General features: G+C 43.9%; 1 protein-coding gene across 1 annotated transcript in view; it reads right to left on the bottom strand.

Moving 5' to 3' along the window:
* The window catches only part of LOC138164769 (serine/threonine-protein kinase TNNI3K-like), a 370349-nt gene that overhangs the window by 3939 nt on the left and 349695 nt on the right, over positions 1-16715 (bottom strand). The window contains exon 24 of the mRNA XM_069092731.1: positions 3932-4011. Within this exon, the coding sequence (XP_068948832.1) occupies positions 3932-4011 (80 nt within the window). The remainder of the gene's footprint in view (positions 1-3931; positions 4012-16715) is intronic.

Here is a 16715-nt window from a genome sequence, read left to right on the forward strand (position 1 = left end):
TTGATCTGTTTCTGTCTTGATAATTCTGTCTGTTTATTCTGAAGTTCGGGGTGCTGACCTTTTTCCCTTGAACTAGGTAAACAATACATATTTGACTGATTAAAGTAAGCTTGTTAACCCATTTTGAGTTGCTTTCCTTTATCAAAGCAGATCCAAGAACCTGTGTTAGCAGCAACCCTGGTGACACTGGGGTGCTTGTTGCTACACCTGGGTAGTCTGTGTCAGAGTTGGGGTGTAAACCCAGATGAGAGCTTCCCCTAGCCAATGTTAGCTCATGGCAAGAAGGTACAGGTTGACTGCAGGGCATACCATAATGGGAAGGATACTGTATCAATTTCAAATGAGATAATATTTTGTACAGCAGTTAGTACAGGGCCTAGAATATAGCAGGAACTTAATAAATGCTTATTTCCTTCCTTCTTCCACTCCTTTGTGGTGGAAAATACATTGGATCTGTAATTTATTCCCTGTTCTCCCACAGAATATCTTGTACAAGGGACTTTACCTCTCTGGGCCTCAGTTTCTCTAAACTGAAGGAGTGGAATCCCTTTCAACTCTATGTCAATAATCCTAAGAGATGCTAAATAAATACTTTGATTCTGCAAGTGGAGGCTGGATGACCATTTGTTAGGGATATTGTCAAGGGGACATCATTCAGTATTCAGGTATGAGATCAAGTGGATGGTTGGAAATCAACCTTCTTTCAACCCTGGGATCCTAATATTTTCTGATCTTGCTTGACCAGCTATGGGGGTTTCTATTCCAAAGAAAAGTGTCTCTTTTTCAAAACCTCCCAAAATATCTGGGAGAATTCTATAAAGCATGTCGTAAATCTTAAAGTGGTCAGTTGGTGCAATGATGATTTTCATAATTACCCCTTTTCCTCTGATCAGGGCTACAGATGCCCACTGGGCAAATGTCCCTACAGTGACTGAGCTAGTGCATTCCTATCTTACTTCACCATCTGATAGAATCTGGTTACAAGTGATGTTTCTTCAAGAAACATAGATTTCAGTGAAATATTTGCTCCATTTTGAAACTCCCCTTTGAAATGCAATACTTCTGTTCAGAGTAGACATTTCAAAGGATACTCCATATTTTATAGTTGCATAGCCACATCTATAAAAGTATGAGAAAATGAAATTACAGTTATATATAAAAAAGAGATGATTTGACTCATGGCCACAATTTCCACCTCTAGCGCCCCTCCCCCTTCCCAAAAAATCTGTTACCGGACAACACAATTATGTTGTAAAGCTGCTGATAAATGGTGCTTGCCACTTTCCAGGCAAGAGCTGAAAGTCAAAATCATCAAAGCCCCTTTCTGTAATGTTTCCAGGTATTGCACCCTCATCCATCCAGCTCCTTGGAGCATTCCTCTAAATAGCTTTCTAACGCCTCAGGTAATGCTGAGTCTGTAGACTGAGCATATCAGTGAGGTCATCCAAATCACTTATATAGTCCTAAAAGCTGAAGGCTTCAGTTTAGGGCCCTTGGGGCAGATTTCTTATTCTATCAAGTGGATGTTAACTTCATCTATATTTCTTAAATCCCTGAAAATATACCTGCCCTAAGAAATAGGATCTCTTCAGATAACCCATTTTCCAGTTTCTCATGTAGCCCAAAGACGTAGGCTTAAAGAGGGGGGTGCATATACCTTCCCCTCCTTGAGAACATGATTTCCCAGACTTAGGGGAAAGAATGGCTTGCTCTGACTTTCTTAGCAGACTCTTACACTTCCACCCTCATGTCTTCCAATAACATGTTTCATGGCTTCCCTCTAAAGAAGTGGAGGAGTTGTTTCTGTGAGCATGGGAAAAAATCACTGTTTTCTGGTAAAGTTGTCTGTGCCAGCTTCACCCTTCCCAATTGGCTTCCATGTGACTGCTGGCTCGTCGATAGTCAGTGGTTGTGTTTACCCCTCTGTAATGTAGTTCTGGGCTGAGGAATCACCCCACATCGTGTTGGTATGTGTGTAGATATACCTTTAATCAATCAATGAACGTTTTATGGAGAACTTACTATGCACCAAGTACTATGTTAGAAGAAGGGGATGATGGGGTGGCTAGGTGGTGTAATGAATAGAGCACTGCCCCTGGAGTCAGGAGAAACTGAGTTCAAATCCGGCCTCTGACACTTAACACTTACTAGCCATGTGACCTTGGGCAAGTCACTTAACCCCAATTGCCCTCCAAAGAACAACAAAAAAAAAAAGATAAAAATACCAAGAGTGAAATGATCTGGATGGGAGAGTAGTATACAATCTAACTGGGAAGAGAGTGAAGACATATTCCAGTATGTTCAGAATAAAAACGACCCAGATAAATACAAAGTGGTCTGAGATGGTGACTTCCAGCATGTGAGGGGATCAGGGCAACTTCCCATAGAAGGTGGGCCTAGAATTGGTCTTCCAGCTGCTTCCTCCATGCCCCTCACTCCTCCTTCTTGTGAACAATCAGGGTCATTGAGGGAGGGGAAGGGTCTGGCACAGGAAAACTATGCTCAAGAGTCCCATTGCAGTGGAATGGGCTAGACAAGGGTTTTCCTCAAACAGTTGCAAGGTTTTCTTTTCTTTTGCTAAACCAACACCAATTCATTGTGCAGCTGTCCTCACTGAAGCCAGTGAGCAAAGGTGGCATGATGATTTGCTGGATGGGCAGAATTCTTATTCATACATGGATAGGCTGGACTAATGTCTGCTGGAGGTGGTTCCAAATGCAAAATTCTGTAATTCTATCAGATGAAAGCCTAGTTACAAAGTGACTAGTAGAAGGAATCGTAAGAAAAAACCCTTTGAGTGGGAGACGGAACTCTGGAATAGGGTCTGGGGGTGGGGGGCAAAAAGCCTCAATAGTGAACCTGGAAAGACTGCCACCACATTTCTTTTAGCTAGAATGACAGGAATTAGCACATCAACAGAGGGTGGTGAAAAGAGAAAAAGGACTAGAGTGGGAATCTTGGTTATTTGACTTATTACTCATGTGAATTCATTTAGTGCACTTCACTCTCTGCCTCTATGAAATGGTTTGGGGTTTTTCACATAATGATATGGGCTTTCATGGAAAATTAAATATGCTGTACCCTTCTTCTGAGGCTGCCAAACTACAAGACTTCTCTGATGCTGCTGTTCCTTGGTTTCTGACCATTAGAAATCTCACCAAAGAAAAATGGTTTCCAGAGTATTTTGTCTTTAAAAGAAGAGCTTGGAGCTGGAATACTTTTCATCATTGCAAGAGTTTGGTGTTTATTTGGGGGACTGAAAATAAAAGGTGGAGATTTTTGTGGAAAAAAAACTGACAGGGGAAGGGGGAGGTGAATGGGCACTGAGGAGAAAGTATCATCTGCAGCTCCATATTTTAATCAATTAATCTTGCTAAGAAGGTATTCAAGATCAGGGATTTCTATGCTGCCAAGCAATTGCTATGAAAATAAAAATGTAATAGATTTTAAAAATCATTATTTTAAATATTGGTGCCCAGTGACCCTCCAACAAATGGTTATCCAGTCTTCACTCGTGACAAAAAAGTGCCAATTGTCCTACGCTCATTATGGTTTAGATTAGGGTTATTATCTTATTATTATTTTTTAAAAGCAATTGGGGTTAAGTAACTTGCTCAAGGTTACACGGCCAGTTATTTCTGAGTGTGGTGCTAAGTATCTGAGCCCAGATTCGATCCCAGGTCATCCCGACACTGGAGCTAGTGCTCTTACTCTCTGTGTTACTTGGCTGCCCCTTAGGGTTATTATCTTGCTAAATTCAACAATCTACAAAAAAATGAGGACAAGTGTGTGATGTGTGTTTATATTTTGGGGTGTTTGAATGTTTTTTGTTAGTTGTTATTAAATTAAAAATTTTTTAAATCCACTAAGTGGATATTAACCCCTAAAGGGCAGTTTTTGCTTTTGAAGAATTTCATGTTTGGGCACTTACCATTTTTGTCAGTCACTGGGAACCGAAAGTTTCTCCTCATCTGTTCCAGAGAAGGCCCTTGAGATAGAATCTGTCCAGGGCTGAAAAATTCAGAAAAGAAGTTCCACAGAACATTAGTTTGCATTTTCAGGAACATGTCTGGCTCATTTTGTGGGTGTACTCCCAGAAAGTTACTTTGAAATAATGAACCAAAGAAAGAAAATGATTTGTTTTCTGTAGGGGATCATGAGAGCTTCTTCCTGTTTCCTGATCTTTAAAGGAATGGGCTTTTTCTTTCATACATCCTGTGACTCCATTGGCTTGAGGAGCTCTAGAAGAACTCTTACCAAAGCCGAGAGCCCCTTCTCCAGACTCCTAGTCTTAGGCACTCACCTGGGGGCCCTGAGAGGGTGGGTGACTTGCCTGTGGTCACACAGCTGATGTTGGAGGCTAGACCTGAGTCCTGGTGTTCTCTGGTTCCAAGTGTAGCCCTTTTTCTCTGATGCTAGGCTGCTTCTGGCCCCAGAGGAAAACAGTGAATAAAAATCAATAAAAATGCTGGTTTGGAAGCAGGCTATTATGGCTGTTCAGTGGACAGTGAATGACAAATGATGCCAGAGAACCGGGTGGTATTTCCCACCTGGAGGGATGAGAATGTCATTCAGTGTGGGATCAAAATCAATTTAGCCAATCTGCTCGGGTGACCTCAGCACTTTATCTCTTTAAAAAAAAATAAACTCTTTGAGTGGTGATTCTCAAGAACAATGTGACTGTCTTCTAGAATAAATATTTAATCATCAGGGTGGCATCTGGTTTCCCTCAGTTAGCGGCCTATCACCAAGCTGTCTTCTGTCATTGCTGACTCTGGGCCTTGCCGAAATGTTTAGCCTTCTCCCCCAAGGAAATCATACAAAGGAAGAGTAGACATTTGGGGCCCACTGATGCTGAGCATCACCACATGAGCCTCAGGAGAAGAACAGAGACACAGGCAGCTCCAGTGTGCCCCTTCCGTTTGTGTTCCCTTGTTCCTAGGATCACAAGCTGTGGTCAGGCCGAGTATCTAGAGACCCTTCAGGACCCCCATGCTCCCTGAAGCTGGGGGCAGACGTGAATTGTGACTTCCAACAATGCAGCTGGCACCTGGATTCCAATGAGGCCCACTGGGAACAAATGGCAGGTAAGGCAGCTTCCCCAGCTTGGCATTGTTTGTTTTCAGGGGGTGGGGGATGGGGAGAGCTGAGTGGCCAGAACCTTGGAGGTCATCTGGTCAAATCTCTTCCATTGTATAGATGGCAAAACTGAGGCCACAGAGAGGAGATTCTTTTCACAAACTGAGCAGCCTTCAGAAATAGCCAACAAGCATTTATCAACAGGATGGACACTATCCTCAGCCCTGGGGACGCAAAGAAAAATTAGTGAAGCTGTATTTGTCCTTTATTGAGAGCTGTCCTTCTATTGGAGGCGGAGGGAAAAGGCTTGCTCCTAGAATCACTAGAGAGCAGTGTGGTGGGCAGAGAACATTTCTCTTGGATACACTGAGAGAATGGTTCCAGGCAGGGAGGCTGGACTCATTAACTCTCTTTTTGGAGGTGGAATTTTTTTTTTCTTCGAAAAACACAGGAGGAAATAGCGGGTGCTCTAGTTTGAGGATGATACCGCCTGCTTTTACACATTTGCATGCTTTCAGTGTTTGAAATGGCAGAGCGCACCTCTCCCTCCACTGCGCTAGTGAAATGGCCCTGTGAAGCTGGGAAGGGGCAGGTAGCGCTGCCATCTGTGGCTTCTTACAAAACCGAAGTGTGGGAGTGACGAGAATCTGAGAAGTGGGTACAATGGGAGGGTTTGAGCAATCCATGAAAGGTCTGCTGCTCAGCTCGGTCTTTTTGTTCTGTCCGAGGGGCTGTTCCCTTGAACTGCACCAATTTCAAGGATCATTTACAAAACTGATTGTCAACAATATCTCTGTACACGTGGAGCTATGCTTAGGTTACAGCTTATAGTCTTGAGTTCAAATTCCACCTCAGGACACTTCCTAGCTGTGTGACCCTGGGAAAGTCATTCACCACCATTCAGCTTTAATATGGGATTAATAACAGCGCTGCCCTTCCAGGCTGTCATGAAGCTCAAACGAGCTAATATTGGCAAAGCACTTAGCAGAGAGACTGGCACGCAGTAGGCACTTCACAAATGCTCGGTCCTTTCCCCTCCGCTGTCTGGAAGACTGAACGAGCATCAAAGGAGATGGACGTCAGGTGGGAAGGGCCTGGCACGGTCCTTGGCCGGGAGGCAAACTCAGGCAGGAAAGGATCTCTGGGGGCAGCGGGCTGGCATAGGAGACCATACATGGACGTTATTGGCGTTGTACTTCTATTTACTTAGTCAAACATTTCCCAATTATATCTTAACCCTGGGGTTGTGAATCGGCACCTCTGTATTTCTAGTCCTCCCCCTCTATATGACAAATGGGGAAGCTGAGGTCCAGAGAGGCCCACAGACTCTTCATATTACAGAGGAGGAAACTGAGGCTCAGAGGGACATTCTGTCAAGGACATCAGAGGAGCGAGAAGAGCCGGAGTCTGACTTCGGTCCTCCGGCTCCATGTGCAGCTCCTCCCCGTGGAGCCCCTCTGCCTGCTCCGAACCAAGCAAAATCTGACGCCACAATTACGCTGCAAGCTTAATGGCACAGGGAAGCCACACAATGAAAAAGAAAATCAGTGAAGCTCCGTGGAGGGACGTCCCCTCCCAGGTGTGATCACGTCAGGGACCCTAGGCCATCACATCCAACAGCCACTTTTTACAGATGAAAAAACCGAGTCCACAGGAGGGAAGGGGATTTGCCCCATGTTTACAGGTGGTATCTAGAGGGTTCTAGCATCGCCAGCTGACTCTGCAGCCTATGCTCTTTTCATTATGCCTGCTCAGTCAGTCCAACTGCCTCCCTCTGTAGTTCAAGGTCTAGGGAGCTGCCAAGACTGCCAAGCCTGCCCCGCAACTAATCCAAGTGTGAACCCGCCTGAAGACCTCCGATGCAGGGCTCCTCCTCCAGCCCCATGATTCTCTCCATCTGTCTCTCCCCTTTTTCTTTCCCCCTCCTTCCCTCCCTCCTTCCCCTCCTCTCTTTTTCATCCTCTCTGTCCAGGTTGGATCACTTCCCTGAGTCAGGCCCAGATGACTTGGCCTCTGGCCTGGACTCCTGTCTGTGGTCACTTCCTTACTCTCTGCCCTGTCTCCCATCTCCAATCGGCTCTCCCAGAATGACCAAAAGAACCTTTCTCACTTGAAGTCTAAGTGTGAGCCTGTCTCTCTGCTCTGAGGTCCCACTTTTCCTACATCCTCAACCTCTTTCCTGAGCTCATCAATGCCCCTACATCTCTTTGGTCTGACAGTTAGGCCTTCACATTTCTGCCTCCAAACTCCCTTTCAAGCTCTCGTTCATGCTCAGATCCCATGTTCTCTCCTTCAGCCGAACTGGGCTACAGAGTGTTGCCCCGCAGTGCCCTGCGATCTTGAGCATTCTTTCTGCCTGCCCCTCACCCCATTTCAAGAACACATTCCCTATCTATCTCTGCCTACTGAAACCCTTGTCTTCCTTCAAAGCCCAACACAGGTGCCACCTCCTCCAGGAAGCATTGATTCTCCAGCTGAAAGGGATCCTTCCCTTCCCTCAGATTTTACTTTGCCCTTATTCCTCTCTACCATGTAGAATACACATCTCTGGTATGAGGTTTGTCAGTTCCTTGAAGGCCAGGACTGTGCTCCATCCTGGGGACCTAGCACTGTGTCTTGGCTGGAGTAGACCCTCAGTCAATGTTTCATTTCCTTCGGCTAGGTCAAGGCTGGTTTGAGTTAGGCAGGAGATTGTTGATGCTGCCAGACTTAACACAGGACCAGGAGGAGTCTATTTACAGATCTCTAGAGAAGGCTCCTCAGTGCTCAGCCCACCCAGCTGTCCAAGAGGGAGGGTAATTTGCTTAAGGAGCACAGACAGCAAACACCATGTGCAGGCAGGATTTGAACCTGAATCCTCTGATTCTATGAGCAGTGTTTTCCCTCCCATGGCACACCAAGTTCTCTCCCCTTTCCTCACTCTTACCCTGAGGAGGCAATCATTTTCATGTCTTTCACACTCTTAGCAGAGCTGATTGACTGGGGTACTCTGGCTTCCTCTCTCCCCTCCTCTCTGTTCATGTGCCTCCCTACCAGGCACCAGTCACTCAGTCACATGCCAGTCTGTCAGGATGTCTGTCTTCCAGCTGCCTGTCAGTCAGTCTTTCAGCAAGTTTGTCTGTCAATTGTTAGTCTGCCCTGTTTTCCCTCCTCTTGATGCCTCTCTGTCTTCCTCTCTGCATCCATAAATGCACAGGGCTACTTACTCATCACGGTAATTTATGGAGGCGTAAGTAACTCCCGCCTAGTTCATCTTCATTTAAATAGCATTTGAAAGAGAATATTCTTCATGTTAGGCTGTTAATGAAGAGTTCCATGGCTCACTAAAGTGAGCAGGAGGAACATGCTTGGGAAAACTTTTCTTTTGCTTCTTGACTTCATGTTTCATAAGATTTTATTCATTTCCAAGTTCATGAAGGATGCCAAGTGTAACCAAGGCCAGTTTGGTCCCCCTGCCCTGGGAATGGTGTCACTGGAGTCAGGCAGCTGGATCCATTCACACAAGAGCTATGGCTGCCCCTCAGTCTACTCAGTCCGCAGGCTAAGTCATGGGCCATGGGGAGTGGCAGCATCAAAGCAAGGTCTTAGAGCCCAGGAAAGTCATCCCCACTTTTCATAATAGGCTGTGACAATTTTAGAATATGCTAAATTAGTGCTCTGGAGCCCTGTCTACCCTTGCCATGAGCACTGACTACTAGTACCAGCACCACCAGCATTACCATAACCACTACTCCTACTGTTCCAGTCAGGACCTGTGAATTTACCAGTATGAGGAACTCCTGGCAGGGAGAGCATCTCCAACAGTGCAGAGGCCCACTCCTGGGGAATAACATCTTTTAGAGTTTTCTGGGGGCATTGAGAGACTTAATGACTTGGTTGCCCAGCAGGTAGGTGTCAGAGGCAGGGCTTAAGCCTAGGTCTTCCTTATTCCAAGTGTAGCCCTTACACACTTTGTCCCACTGCAAACAATAACAGCCAAGGCCAGTCACATAGAGTACTTCAAGATTTGGGATGCATTTTTTGCTCTCAACAGTTATGTGAGAAAGGTGGGATCCAATTATAATTAGAGACATTAAAAGTGTCCTGGAATTTAGGAGTGATCACCAACATTATCAGCACAAAGTCCTAGAGAACTCCAGGACTTTTGACCCTTTTGAACCTCTAGTCCATAGGGCTTAGGACATGGTCCCAGAGAACTGGTGAGGCTGCCCAAGATGAGGTCAATACAAGTCTTTGGAGGGAGGCTTTGAACTCAGGTCTTAACAATTTTAAACCCAACAACACTGGATCTGCCATCACAACATCTCTGCCTTAATTACAGAAAAAGGAGCATCCTCTGTATTCACTGCCTTGTTCTTCTTCAAGAAAATGGCAGCCTTCCCTTGCCAGGGCTGGCCCTTTAACTCCCTGCCTTTCCAGTTCCTTTCTGAAACATTAAAATATTAACCCTGAACAGAGCTTTCTAACTGACTCTTTATGATTCAAGCTTCCCTAAATTCAGGCTCAAGTGCTTTCTGAATCCTCCACATGAATTCATCTTCCTAAAGGTAATATCATGTCCCTGACTATGTGAAGCAGAAAACCATTATGTTACTCTGTGATTAAAGTCTTCCAGAAAAATTTCTCATCCATGCAAATTGGTCCAATTAGTTTTCATGCAACTAAAAATGTACTAAAGTTATCTGGGCACGGAGAAGGTTCCTCCTTTGGCTTTTGATTTGGGGTATTTTCTTTTTTTAATTGGCAGTAGCACTTCACTGATGGCCAGCATCTTCACACACAAATGTCCTGTATCAAAGCAGACCTTTTGGCCTCAGACTAGTGATGCCGCTATTTGGAACATGAATATGCATTCATTTACTTATTTGTTTCTGGTTTTATTGTTAGTACTTTCTAAATTTGTGTTGATACCCTTTGTAACTGATAGCAATGCCCTTTTCAGCCATTGTCTCATCCTTTACCTCAGGAAAACTTTCCCTTGTCACAAAGAAAAAGAAGCCAGTAAAATAGTTAGGCAGAAGCACCTCACCCATCAGCAACGTTGGACAAAGGATGCAGCATTCTGCACCCAGAGTCTCCCATCATTCAAACAAAAGAGGAAAATACATTTCTTCTCCCCAGGTAAAGATTGGGCATTAAAATGACACAGCATTCCACTGCATTTCATGAAGATCAGATGTTTATAATGAGGCTGGAGAGGCTACAAAATCTTACATCTTGACTCGGGGGGATTAGATCAAGGTTGGGAATCATTCCTTTCACTCCAAAGAAACAACATAGATAGAAAAAGAGCTGCCCAGAATGGCTGTTTGTTGTCGCCAACAGGCAATTAATGACTGAAAAAGCATAGTGAGAAGCCTAATGAAATACCTAGGAAAGGGCTTCTGTATTATTTTGTTCTGAAAGGGGAATTGATAACAGACCTAGGAAAAACTACTCAAGGCGTCTGGTCTGATGTTTTGGCATTCAGCTAGAAATAAACAGGCACATTTGAAATGGACTTATTGTACATAATAAATGCATTTCAAGGGTCTTTCTGTGCAGCCCATCTTTTCTCTGATCTAAACAGAAGCAGCATGCATCCTATCAGAGGTGGAGACCCACTTGCCCTGCCTTTTTGATGGTCCCACTCACACTCTGCTCTGAATTCCTTTATGAATAAACATTTCTTAATTTATCCAGGAAGCTCGCCATGTTTGTTTATTCATGACTTCATTCTGGCTGCACCATTGCTGCCCCACAACATCTTAAATGAAAATGAATTTATAGCTCTCACCACAGTGAAAGAGCAATGGTCAAAGCATATCATGGACCTAGAGGTTACTGCAAAATGTGTATCACAAGAAAATCAAGCCCATCGGTTGTCTTTCAAAGGCAAACTGAGAAACCGTGGATGATATAATCATGGGGTTAGCCTGGGAGGAGACCTGGATGCCACAGGTGCATCCATGCAGAGCTGAAAGCATCCTTTGGAGCCACCTAGCACAAGTTGCTCATTTTACAGAAAAGGAAACTGGAATTCTTGGAGGTCAAGTGATTTACCTAAGATTGCACAGGGTGTAAGGGAAAAAAAAAACCCAACTGGGATTTGAGCCAAGTTCTTCTGTTGTTTACCTACCACTCTTTCCAGTGCCTCAACCCCCTAGGCTCAGGGCCTTTCTGTTGGCCTCATCACCTGGCTCTGAAGGGAAATCACAACTCTTCAAAAACAAATCTTAAGGATAACTTAGGGTCAAGTGCATTAGTGTGTATTAGATGCTTCCTGGATAGAAGGAATTCTCTTTAAATTGGCAAAGTCCTGGCTACCTCTCCATGGCCATGTTCGTTCTCTTTCGCACAGCTTCTAGTCTTGTTTCCTGGGATGTACCCTTGGAAGGGCTCTAGCAGTTATCTCATCTAGGAGGAACCTCCTCCCACCCAAGTCCCTTGGGTTACTTGAGCAGGACCAGGCCGTGAACCTGTGTCCTCTGACTCCAAAGCCAGTGCTCTTTCCAAGGCACCAAGTTATCATTGTTGCGTACAGATGACTTAAAAAATCGGCATGTCTAGTTTGATTTCTCGTCTTTTCCTTAGCCGCACAGTCCTCATTACTTTCTGTGTGACTCTGGACTAGTTGCTTCACCTCTCTGGGTTTCAGTTTGTGCATCTTTAGAATGAGGGAGTTGCACTTGATGGTGACTAAGGCCCCTTCTAAGTCTTAAGTTAAGATTCTAAGAAATGAATGCCCGAAACTTTTCAGATTAAAGTATTTTAAGAATCATTGTTTTTACAGCACAGGAACCTCTCCATCAATGCAGATTCCAATCCTCCTATGAGTAGTGAAATGTCTTTGAGAATTGTTGTGGCTGAAACATTCATCATGCTGGAGACAACTGGATGATGAATGACATAGCTGGGCTTGGGCCCAGACTGCATGCCCACAGCCCACAGCCAGGCCTATATTCCAACCAATTAATCAAACAACAGACATTGATTAGGTGCCTTAATGAATTCTACGTGCTCAGCACTGTGCTTAGCTATGCAACAAAGGAAAAAAATCAGGGCCTGCCCCCAAGGAGCTTACATCCTAATGTGGAAAACAACATGCTTGTAAATAGATAATTACATGATACAAACATACAGAGTGGATGAAAGATAACCCCAAAGATAAAAATATAACATCGAGGGCCCTTGGGAAAGGCCCCCTCCAGAAAGTGTGATTTAAGCGGATTCTTGAAGGAAGTGAGGCCCACAGAACTTGGTGGAACATACTGGAGCTTGTGTTCACTGGGCATGACCTTGGAGAGCCCCTCGGGGGCCATCTTCACACTGTCCCGAGACATCGCAGGGTGACTTTGGTGCAGGAATATGATCAAACCCCACATTTGTTTCCCATTGCTAAGTGAACCGTCTTCAAGCTTTCTCCTGACTATCTATCAGCGGCTTCATTTTGCATTTCCTTTACCCTGGATTTACCATTGCTGCATGGTTTCTGACTAATTTTGCTTGCTTCCCTCCGCCCATAGCTCAATCCGGCCAGTCACCGAGGGAATCGCCAGGATTTCTCCAAGGCGCTCTGTTCTTCACTCTTTCCTTGCTTTTTTCACAATCCTAGTCCAGGTTCTCATCTACTTGTTTCTGAATCATAGCAGCATCTGCTTAGAGTATCTCTCCACATCATGTGCTCATTCATGACATCATTGGACAATCATTTATTATGAGTTTGTGATGTTCTATGTACTGGCTTAGGTCCTGGGGATACAGAAATATACAAAAACAGTTCCTGCCCCGAAAGCAACATGTGCATATGTAATCAATTCACTGATCAGCCACCAAGGTAAAAGCTGCACCAAGTATTTATTAAATAAATATTATGTGCCAGGAAAGTGCTAGAGATTAAAAAAAAAGTAAAAAAGAAAGACAGTCTTTGCCTTAAAAAACAACATATATTCTAATGGGAGAAGACAATGCAGAAACAGGAACTGAGCAGCTGGAGAAGGAAGAAGAGGTGCCCGTGTGGGCAGGATGAGGAAGACTGGGAAGGCAGAAGCAGAGCGGGTCGGAAGTCACCAGCGGCAGAAGGGAACCATTATGGCAGAAAGATGCTCTAGGGTGAGAAGGCTGGGGGACAAGATGCACATTCCAGGCTGGGAAGGACCCAGGCACTAAGCAAAGTTCCAGGATGAGATAGAAGGAGAGATATAGTAGAAAAATACAGAATGTCAGAAGCAGAGCCAGGAGAGGAATGAAAGGTGACTTTCCAAAAGTTTTTAAAGTGCCTAATGTGTGCTGGAAACATAAAGATGGAAAGGCCAAATGCTCTGGTCACCCTCAAGCTTACAATTCAGGTTATGCAGTGGCAAAGTGAAGATTAGTATCTAGGTAAAATTATAGACAAAGTAAATATAAAGTTGAGTATGTCCATTTTTGACCTGGATTTTGTTTTGTTTTTCAATAGGGGGTCATGGGAGGGAAATAAAATAAATATCTGTCACACAAAAAATAACTAAAAATGTGATTTCAGGTGAAATTCTTGTGTAAGGTGATGACTAGCAATGGAGGGGAGCAAGAAAAGCTTTACGTAGGAAGCAGAAATGAGCTGAGTTTTATAGGAATCCAAGAGTTCCCAGAGTCCAGAATTGAGTATTCTGTCAGGAATGAGAGCTAGCCTGTGCTACTAACCTGTGCATTAATCATCGATCAATAGATCAACCAGGCAAGGCAAGATACATTTACTAAGTTCTTATTGTGTGCCAAGAATTGTGCTAAGTAGTGGGGATACAAATGCCAATAAAAAGAAAACCAGACCCTGCCCCCAAGAAGCTTGCACTCTGGTGGGGGAAGGCAGAACAAAAGGGAACTGAGGTGAGGTGGCAGGCCGTCAAGGAGCACCAGGACAGGGGCATGATTTTCTACAGCCTCAAGAACACGACGGAGACCATTGTGGACAGTGCCATGAGCTGTGTTCTGCTCAGCTTTTAGAACAATCTGAGAATAATCGCAAATATCGTTTTGCTCATTTGTACAAATAGCACAAGAAAATCTTATGAACATGAAAAGGGAATGGAATAATTGCTCTTTCCCGTGTCGATAAATCGATGGTGTGTGTGACCTCTGGAGTTTACTTGGTTTACAGAAACGTGTATTTAGTGTGGTGTTTCTTAGTTTCGATTTTTTAAGAGCCTGCTGAAAAGAAATGCCCATACGAGCTAAACAGTCTGAGGTAACAGTTAAAGGAGAGAATGGATCCTAACTTTGATGGAGAACGGTGGTGTGGGCTTTGGCGGTGCACCGATGAATCTCAGTGCCACTGGCCCCCACGCGCAAAAAGACCTGCCGCAGACCTGGGCTTCTTCGGGGACAGCATCTCACTCTGTTCCCGAGGAATTACAGAGAATTCAAAGGCTGATTCAACTGAGCAAACATTTGATCAGGACATTTCAGGTGCTGGATGCTGGAGCTGTCTGTTTACATATTTCATCTCCCAATAGAATGCGGGCTCCTCTGAGCTCGGGGACTAATGGGTGTGTGTGTGTGTGTGTGTGTGTGTGTGTGTGTGTGTGTGTGTGTGTGTGCTCGCGTGTGTGTGTTTCTTCCCATTTCCAACACCAAGCAGAATGCCTAGCACATAGTAGGAGACTAATAAATGCTTATTGATTTGATTGACTACAAAGGCAGTTAAACAACTATGTACAAACAAGATATAGACAGAATAAATTGGAGGTAATATCGGTGTGCACATGTTAATTTGCATCTTCAAGATCTGGGATAATGCCTGACACATTGTACATGCTTATGGAATGTTTTTTTAATTGATATAAGTACATGAAATATAAAAAAATATATTTACACATATAAATAAGTATAAGATATAAATGTAATATATGTGTGTTTATGTATATGTCAGTATATACACACATATAGAACAATATAAAGGCATTTGAAAAGGAGGAAAGAACTAATAGCTAATAGGTTGGTTTTGCTGCAGAATGGGCTCAAGATAAGAACTCGGGGCTAAGCAGAAGGATGGTTTCTAGTATTAACTCTGCCATGCATTGCCTGAATTACTGTGGGCAAGTTGCTTGCAATCTCCAGCCTTCAGTTTTCTCATATGTAAAACAAAAATGTTTCCTTAGCTGTTCTCCAAGGCACCATTTCACTGTCTAATTTGTGTTGACTTGAGGTCTCTGTGCTCATGTACATGAGCTCACAGACTGACAATATTTTGATATTTTTGTTCTTATGACAAGCTGGTCCAAATGGGAAGATTTTTAAAACACCCAAAGTCTTTGAACATGGAGTGCATTGATCTTTGTGAACCATTTGAAATATTCCTGTGAGGTTACAAATTACAAGCAACCTTTTTGTTTTAAATAAAAGAATACTGAAACTTTGGGACTTCTACTCCCATGTTCTCTACCGAAGTCTGCCTCTTTTGTTCTGTGGTTGGACACTGAATACCAAGACAGTGCCATGATGCTAACGTGCAGCCTTTCCATTCTTCACCACCTCTCCTGATTGAAGTATGAATCCCATCCTGCTCCTGCTCCACATAGATTAAAAGCTCTAAGGCACTTATTTGTATCCTAGAGTGATAGAATACTTCAAATTAGCAGCAGAATTGCCATGCCTTCTTAAACGTGGGCAAGCCATCACTATTACTGTGGACCATGATGGCATTTGTACTCTATTTGGAGACAGGAAAAGCCAAGGTTGGAGCCACCCCTTGGATCCTTAACAGCTGAATGTACCTATGCAAGTTACTTGGCTTCTTTTGAATCTCAATTTCTTCATCTGTAAAATGGGGGTAGCACCTGACCTAGTCTCTGTGTGCTATAACTAAAGCACAGACACATTTTCAGGGTCTCCATTTCCTATTATGTAAACAGGGGTGGAGGGAAGGGCTGTAGAATAGATCACTGAGGTCCTTTTTAGGTTATATCATGTGAAGATCCTATAGTAAGGCAGTGTGCCCTAGTGACTAGAGAATGTAGTCAGGAAGTCAGGTAGACACGGGTTCAGGTCCCACCTCTGACACATACTACCTGTGATCCTGAGTATGCCATTTAACCATTGCAGAATAGCACCTCCCCTCCCCCCATTTATGTTGGCATTTCCTCACTGTAACATCCTTCTAATGAAGTCATGAGGTCAAAAGAAAACATTAAGAATTGGTCACTTAAGATGGCTTCTCCCCTCCAAGTCCCAAAAGGTACAATGTCTTTATGCATTTGAAAGACTAATGCAAAGAAAGGGGACTTGACCAATCTCCAGAGGACTGAATTAGAAGTGATGGGTAGAAGTTGCAGTCAAGCCAAGTTGGGCTTCATGTTGAACCTAAATTTCTGGTAGCATATGTACAGGAGATGCATAAGATGAACAAATATGGATGGGTTGTGACATGCATTGTGGCAAAGCACAGACACATGGATGAAATCCCAGATCCATTCGACTATTTCTGGATATTCATGGCAGTGATGGGGTAAGAAGTACACAGAGCCCTGGACTTGAAGTCAGGAAGCCTTGAGTTCAAATCCTTCCTCAGACACATACTAGTAGTGTGATGTTTCACAAGTCACTTGGCCTCTGTCTTCCCCAGGTTCCTCATCTGTTTTCAGAATAATATTAGCACTCCTTATATTCCAGGGTTGTTGTGA

Source organism: Petaurus breviceps, unplaced genomic scaffold (genome assembly GCF_028583685.1).
Source record: "Petaurus breviceps papuanus isolate PSGF00001 unplaced genomic scaffold, PetGlider_PUasm1.0 207, whole genome shotgun sequence".
Lineage (NCBI taxonomy): Eukaryota > Metazoa > Chordata > Mammalia > Diprotodontia > Petauridae > Petaurus > Petaurus breviceps.